General features: G+C 50.2%; 1 protein-coding gene across 1 annotated transcript; it reads left to right on the top strand.

The window, feature by feature from the left end:
* The first annotated feature begins 980 nt into the window (after window positions 1-980).
* CGN (cingulin) lies at window positions 981-7,897 on the top strand. The gene is made up of 10 exons (XM_028488097.2): window positions 981-1,553; window positions 1,927-2,184; window positions 3,190-3,360; window positions 3,870-4,031; window positions 5,043-5,132; window positions 5,601-5,684; window positions 5,795-5,913; window positions 6,235-6,343; window positions 6,734-6,897; window positions 7,211-7,897. The coding sequence occupies exons 1-10, from the start codon at window positions 1,353-1,355 to the stop codon at window positions 7,350-7,352; spliced, it is 1,500 nt and encodes a 499-aa protein (XP_028343898.1). The 5' UTR covers window positions 981-1,352; the 3' UTR covers window positions 7,353-7,897.
* Window positions 7,898-7,974: the final 77 nt, after the last annotated feature.

The following is a 7,974-nucleotide window of genomic DNA, read 5'->3' on the forward strand; positions in this document are numbered from 1 at the left end:
GTGTCACATATTTTGGTTTTCAACATTAAAAAAAAATAGCCAATCCTGTTTTATGCATACCCTCATCTGTTCTCACTCCATGTAATTTTTTTTAATGGAGATTTAGTTCACATACCATAAAATTCACCCTTTTAAAGTATACAATTTAGTGGGGTTTTGTATACTCACAGAGTTGTACAACCAACACCATCACCACTATCTAATTATAGAACATTTTCATCACCCCAAAAAAGAACCCCGTATCCATTAGCAGTCACCCTCCCCCCTCCTGGCAGCCACTAATCTACTTTCTCTCTCTATGGATTTGCCTATTCTGGACATTTCATATAATTGGACTCTTATAATATGTGACCTTTCATGTCTGGCTTCTTTCACCTAGCATAATGTTTTTCAAGGTTTATCCATGTTGTAGCAAGTATCAGTACTTCATTACTTTTTATGGCTGAATAATATTCCACTACATGGATATACCACATTTTTTATCTGTTTATCAGTTGATGGACATTTGGGTCATTTCTGTATTTAGCTGTAATGAATAATGTTGCTATGAATATTCACTTACAAGTTTTTTGTGAACATATGTTTATACAGTTCTCTTGGGTATATGCCCAGGAGTGGAATTGCTGGGTCATATGGTAACTTTATGGTTAACTTTTTGAGACATTGCCAAATTGTTTTACAAAGTGGCCATACCATTTCACATTCTTACCAGCAGTGTATGAGAGTTTCAGTTTTTCCACTTTCTATTATCCCAGGCTGGCTCTCTCTGCCCTGCCACCATTTCCCTTCCCTTCTAGGAGCTGCGCCAGACACAGGAGGAACTTAAGGAGGTGCAGGCAGAGCAGCAGAGCCAGGAGGTGACTGGGCGACACCGGGAGCGGGAGTTGGAGAAGCAGCTGAGGGTAGAGGCTGAACGAGGCCGGGGGCTGGAACAGCAGAACCTCCAGCTACAAAAGACCCTCCAGCAACTGAGACAAGACTGTGAAGAGGCTTCCAAGGCAAGGGGAGTGGGCACAGGGCTTAGGAGGTGGAGGCTGAGGGGTCTGGAGGGCTGAGGAGCCAGAGGGCGTGGAAAATTACCTATCATGGGTATGTATAGACCAAATACCTTGGTCCTAGGTGTGTGGTTAAAAGTAGCCAGGATGTGGCAGGGGGAGGTTGGGCTGTACCTGGTGACACCCATTGCATCTCTGTAGGGGTGGGATTCTCAGGGAAGCCTCTGGCTGGTGGCACTACCCCTCTCCACACCTGGGTTCGTGTGAGCTCTCTTTGGGGTGGCTTTCCTGGGAGTCGCCAATGACCTTGAGCCCTGGGGTCTGAGCCACCTCTCCCTGAACCGGCCTCAGGCTCAGATGGCAGCAGAGGCAGAAGCGGCAGTGCTGGGGCAGCGTCGGACAGCAGTGGAAACGACGCTTCGGGAGACCCAGGAGGAAAATGATGAATTCCGACGGCGCATCCTGGGTCTGGAGCAGCAGCTGAAGGAGGCACGAGGCTTGGCGGAGGGTGGGGAAGTGGCGGAGGCTCGGCTTCGGGACAAGGTGCAGCGGTTAGAGGTCAGTGCTTTTGCTGACATTGTTGGCTTCCTCCTGGCCCTCTCTCCTCTCATCCCTGGCCAAATACTCAGCCATCACTTTGATTCTGCCTGTAGCGTGCTTCTGTTTTCCTCCCTAGTCCTCTGTTAACCTAGGGTTTATTTCCTGGAGTGTGCTTGAGTGTGAATGTCTCAGCCTTTGCACTGGTATTTTTTTCCATTTCCCACTCTTCGCATGTTCTCTGATCTTTGCCAGTTCCTCTGAGCCTGTTTTCATCGCCCACCTTTTTCGTAAACATCTCTCCCTCCTCCCTCCCACCTACTCACCTCCAAATGGCTTGAGCCCAAGCTTTGCATCCTCTCAGTCCAACGTCCCTCACCTTCCCCACTCCCAGGCAGAGAAACAGCGGCTAGAGGAGGCCCTGAACACAGCTCAGGAAGAGGAGGGGAGCCTGGCAGCAGCCAAGCGGGCACTGGAGGCACGGCTGGAAGAGGCCCAGCGGGGGCTGGCCCGCCTGGGACAGGAGCAGCAGGCTCTGAACCGGGCCCTGGAGGAGGAGGGGAAGCAGCGGGAGGCACTCCGGCGCAGCAAGGCTGAGCTGCAGGAGCAGAAGCGCTTGCTGGACAGGACTGTGGACCGGCTGAACCAGGAGGTGGGGCACGGGCTGGCCTGGCCTCACCAAGAGGCTCAGCTCATACAGATGCTTGCCTGGGGGGGACAGGGGAGGGAGTGGGGTCACAGCGTGTGGTGTTTGCTTTCCTCAAGTTCATTGTTGGGGAGGCCAAGTCTACATCTGCAGAGTGGCATCCTTCCTGCTTCCCCTCAGCGTTCTTGACCTCCCCCTACATCCCATTCCTTTATGATCTTGATTCTTGGAGAATGTCTCCTGGAGTTCCTCTTAGAAGTCTGTAAGACCTAAACATAAGAATCTTCGTTGGTAGAGTTTTATATTTAGGGGAAGGAAAAAGGCCTATAATCCCTCCTTAGACGTCTATAAGACCTAAAAACAGGAATTTTCATTGGTAGAATTTTATATTTGGGGGAGGGAAGGAGAAAGAAAGAAAAGGAGATAAATTGCTTTTTTTCAGGTAGGGTCCTCCTAATCGCTTATTTATAAAACTGGAGCAAACACCTAATATATTTCATCAATTCTAAAATGTACATTTTATCGTCTCTGAAATTGATTTGTGTCTTATAATTGACGGTATGTTATAGTTCACCTGGCAAATTTTTCTTTTTCTTGGTAATAATCATGGTATCTTGGGTTTGCTGAAATATGGTCATTTAAGGTTTACTTTGTATCAGGCACTATTGTAAGTACTTTACGTAATTAATTAACATAATTCTCACAACAACCTTGTGATGTAGGTGCACTGTTATTATCCCATTTTACAGATAGGGAACTGAGACCCAGAGAGGGTAAATAACTTGCCTGTGGTCACACAGCTAATAAGTGGTAGAGCCAGGATTTGAACCCAGGAAATCTATATATTACTCCCAGCCATACTAGGGACCTAGGTCCAGGAAAGAGCAAGAGAGGGCTACTTTGGCAGGAAGGAGGCTCTGGGAGAGTCTTGGGAGTCTGGGCCCAGAGAAGGGAGAGACGCATCCGTTAAAGAGATACAGTGCTGAAAAATCTCTTTTCTCTGTGTCTCAGCTGGAGCAGATTGGGCATGACTCTAAGCAAGCCCTGCAGCAGCTCCAGGCCCAGCTGGAGGATTACAAGGAAAAGGCCCGGCGGGAGGTGGCAGATGCCCAGCGCCAGGCCAAGGAGTGGGCCAGTGAGGCTGAGAAGACCGCTGGAGGGCTAAGCCGGCTTCAGGATGAGGTAGGAGCCTAAATGGCAGGAGTCCCAACGTCCTTGGTTTGAAGGTCATTACCTCTTAACCTGTGACCAAGGGATCCTGGGACCTGGGTTTAGGTCTAATCACTTCGGTGGGGGAGGGTGGGGGGAGTTGTCCACTGTAGGCAGAGACAGTAGAGGATGCACTGTCTCCACAGCAGTGACTTTCAAACTCTGCTGCACATTAGGGTCACCTGGGGAGATTTTAAAGATCTCAACACCCAAGATGCCTCCTGTACACTTAAATCATAAACCCTGGGGCTTGGATCCAGGATCAGTAGTCTAAAAACTCCTCAGGTGATTTAAACTTGTGTAGAGAATTTTAAGACGATAAAGAATATGGGCTAAAAGTCAAGTCTTTTTATCATCGCCGTGCTCTGGCAATTCTAAAGAATGTCAGAGTTGAAGAATTTTCCCCCACGGGGTGGACTGCTCCCACCCTTCAACCCCCATCTTACCTTATCTGAGCTGCTGCATTTTTCTCTTCTGACCAGACTCAGAGGCTGCGGCAGGGCCTGCAGGCATCCCAGGCTGAGCGGGACTCTGCCCGGCTGGACAAAGAGCTGCTGGTCCAGCGACTGCAGGGGCTGGAGCAAGAGGCAGAGAACAAAAAACGCTCCCAGGATGACAGGAGCCGTCAGCTTAAGGGCCTTGAGGTGAGGACAGTGAGGGGGTGATGGGTGGTGGGTAGGATGGGGAAGATGAGGGTGTCTGGATCCTGGCACAGGTGGGACTTCTGTGGGGAAAAGAGCCAGGACACTCCAGCCTCTGGGATAGGAAACTGGCAGCCGACAGCTGATGGGTTTTGTTTGACTGCAGTGTTGTAAACAACTTTGAATTAATTGCCACTGTTTAGAAATTTATAGATGTCACATAAAATTTTGGATTTCTGGCTTTTTTTATACATTTGGAAAATATAATAACACTGGGCTTTGAGTCCTGAGTTGTCCGCATGGCAACAGTTGGCTGGAGCTGAGCAGTGGATCTCTCCCCTTTAGAGTCAACAGTGGTCTTCAGTTTGCTATATTTGGCAATAACAACAACAACAGTAATAAGAGCAGCAGCAGCAAACACATATTGTGCTGTGTGCCAGGTACTTAAGAATTATTTAATCCTGAGAATAACCATATGGCATGAGTAGGCTTGTTTTCCCCATTTTATAGATGAGGAAAACAGACACAGAGAGGCTAAGCGACTTGTCCGTGGCCCCTTTGCTAGGAAGCGGTCGATCTGATTTTTAAATCCAGGCAGTCTTGTCTTAGCCTCTACATGGTACTGCCTGACTCGAATTTGCTTCCCCAGTCTGTACCCTGATGCTTCAGTTTCTGACTCTCTTTATCTCAGCCTTGGCCTGGGCACTTGGGTTTCTCTCTATTTTCCCATTTGGGAAATAGGGCTGCACCAGTGAGAAATAGATTCTGGGGTTTGTCATCCTGCCAAGGCGCCAAGGTCAGAGCGGGCCCACCCCTTCCCCTTGATGCCTCACTTGGGCAGCAGAGGGCGCTAGCTCCGTGGTGGCTCTGGGCAGGGGCAGGGACCAATGGGTTCTGGGATGTGGGAGAGAGAAGAACCTTTGGAGGCTGGTGTCTGAGAGGCTCCTGATCAGAGTTTGGCGTTCTCGTGTCCAGCATTTGGGGCAGAATTAACCTGTTGGCCCTCTACCACAGGAAAAAGTATCACGGCTGGAGGTGGAGTTAGATGAGGAGAGGAGCACTGTGGAGCTGCTGACGGAACGAATGAATCGTGGTCGGGACCAGGTAACCCCTTCCTTATGCCTTATCCGTGTCTACCCCGACGACAGAACCTCTTGGCCCTTTCAAAAACAACCCTACCTTCCCATCTTTCATATATGGAGTTCTGGCTGCAGAATCGGTGCGTGGCCGGCTCTACTGCAGGGTCTCATCTGCTTTCGGGAGGGGTTGGTGGGTTTCCTCAGGTGGAAAGAAGCCAGGAGTTTGAATGGAGGAAGGAATCCTGGTGGCCTGGGCTGTGGATCTGAGTCTGGGCTGCTTCCATTCAGAAGGGATGTTAGTTCCTGGTGAGACTGAGGAGGCCCTGTTTAAATTCTGTGGCCGCTCCCATCTGAGTAGGCTGTGATTTCTTAGTTGTCTGGGAATTTGGGGGATTCAGAGAGCACCCTCCAGCTACTCTGCCCCACTTGGTTCAACTTGCTGGTTCATCATTAGCCCTCCCTAAGTCTGGTTCCTCTGGCCCATCCCCACTAGGTGGACCAGCTGAGAACAGAGCTCATGCAGGAGAGGTCTGCTCGGCAGGACCTGGAGTGTGACAAAATCTCCTTGGAGAGACAGGTGAGGGGGAGGGGAGGAGTCTTGGGGATAGGCCTCAGGAGGTGGGTAAAATGACTATGGAAGCAATCGCAGGTTGAGTGCTAACCAAGGAGGCTTCCTGTCCCTCTCAGAACAAGGACTTGAAGAGCCGGCTGGCCAGCTCAGAAGGCTTCCAGAAGCCCAGCGCTAGCCTCTCTCAGCTTGAGTCCCAGAATCGGGAGTTGCAGGAGCGGCTGCAGGCTGAAGAGAGGTGACATGAGCCCATCCTCTCTCTCTCCCTCTGGGCTTTTCTCCTCTGGTGTCCCTCCATCTTCTGCTTCAGACATGGCCAACCTGGCTTGATCTTTTGGGAGACCTCTTCTCTTGATAGGGAGAAGAGAGAGTTGCAGAAATTCTGAAATGTGAATGACCTCTATCTACCTGGTTCTTTGGATCTGCCCTGGATCCTCCCCAGTCTAATGGTTGGGCTCATGGCTGAGCCCTTGGAGTTCTTGGAGGCAGTATGGGGCCAAGTAGGAGTTTCTTTAGAAATGACAACAGCCATAGACATCCCCCTACCCCACCCTTTTAGGGAGAAGACAGTTCTGCAGTCCACCAACCGAAAACTGGAGCGGAGAGTTAAAGAGCTGTCCATCCAGATTGATGATGAACGACAGCATGTGAATGACCAGAAAGACCAGGTAAGGATGGCAGCTAGGGCCAGGCAACCATATGGCAAGTATATACTATGCATTTGCTTGAAGGCCAAGAGAGGTCCCATCTCATAGGTCTTCTAAACTTAGACTTTCTTTCTACAAGGTCAGAGAGACTAGAGTTGAAAGGACTAGATTAGAGCAGTCATAGTAAGCATGGGTATCGAGTACTTATGATGTGCTAGGCTCTCTTTCTAAGTGATGTATTAACTTATTTAATCCCCAAGACAAACCTAAGAGGTTAGGGTACTTGCCCATGGTCTCAACATTTTCCTAGGGGCAACTGTATATACCTTGTCAAGATTGCTGCAGGGGAGGATCCCAGGCCATGGTAGCAGCAGCTCCTTTTCTAATGTGGGGACTTGGTATCCTGCCTAGCTAAGCCTGAGGGTGAAGGCTTTGAAGCGGCAGGTGGATGAAGCCGAAGAGGAAATTGAGCGACTGGATGGCCTGAGGAAGAAGGCCCAGCGTGAGCTGGAGGAACAGCATGAGGTCAATGAACAGCTCCAGGCCCGGATCAAAGTCCTGGAGAAGGACTCCTGGTACGGGCTGCTCTTCTGCCCCGTTCCATCGAGATAGCCGAGCAATAAGGGAATGGGCTCTCCTGAACTGGATGGGGAGGAGGATCTCTAAGAAGGGACTTCGCAGGCACTCATTCCTGGATGAAAGCCAGTATGATTGTCTTTTAGTACCTCAGCCCCCATCCTGTACCCCATCTCCCCATATCTCTAATTAGTGGGGGAATCTTGTGAGTAGCTTTAGGCCTTAGGAGAACTGGGAGTTTCCTTAGCATGAAAAGGGAGGCTGTTTAAACTTTCTGTCTCCTTCCCTGACCAGTATTCCTCTTTGACTCAGGCGCAAAGCTTCCCGCTCAGCTGCTGAGTCAACTCTCCAACATGAAGGGCTGAGCTCAGATGAGGAATTTGACAGTGTCTACGATCCTTCCTCCATCGCCTCACTGCTTACGGAGAGCAACCTGCAGACTAGCTCCTGTTAGCTCGTGGTCCACAAGGGCCCATGAACCACACCTGAGGCCTATCTTGGCCAGTCCTGCTCTGCTCTGCCCAGCCTCAGATTCCTCATCCCTGTGGGGGACCCAGTCATTCAGACCTAAGACAGGGAGGGGTGTGAGTGAAGGCAATAAAAAAGGCATCAGCGCTAAGCCGGTAGACACACTTTCCCTTTCCTCTGGAGGAGTGGGCATTTTAGGCCAACTGAGCCCCCTCCTTAAGTGCCGACCCCCTCCTCTGCTCCCTCACAGCAGTAGGTTGGTCAGCATATAGGCTGAGGGGGATTGAGCAGGATAGGAAGGGATAGAAATTGCCATGTATATAAAGCTTTATTTCTTTAGCCCTTAACCCCAGGCTCAGGGAAATACCCTATGTGATTCTGCCCCCTTGACTCTTGCAACTCATTTCCTTCCCATTCTGGAGCAGGGTAAGGGGAACATTATGGGTAATGGACATGCTGGCGTGGCTCTACCCACTTCTCAAAGGCTCTTCTTTGCACAGTCATGGGGCCCATGTGGTAGTCCCCACCTGTCTCCATTACTGTTTTTTTTTTTTTTTTTTTTTTTCGGTACACGGGCCTCTCACCGTTGCGGCCTCTCCCGTTGCGGA

This window comes from Physeter macrocephalus, chromosome 4 (genome assembly GCF_002837175.3).
Source record: "Physeter macrocephalus isolate SW-GA chromosome 4, ASM283717v5, whole genome shotgun sequence".
Lineage (NCBI taxonomy): Eukaryota > Metazoa > Chordata > Mammalia > Artiodactyla > Physeteridae > Physeter > Physeter macrocephalus.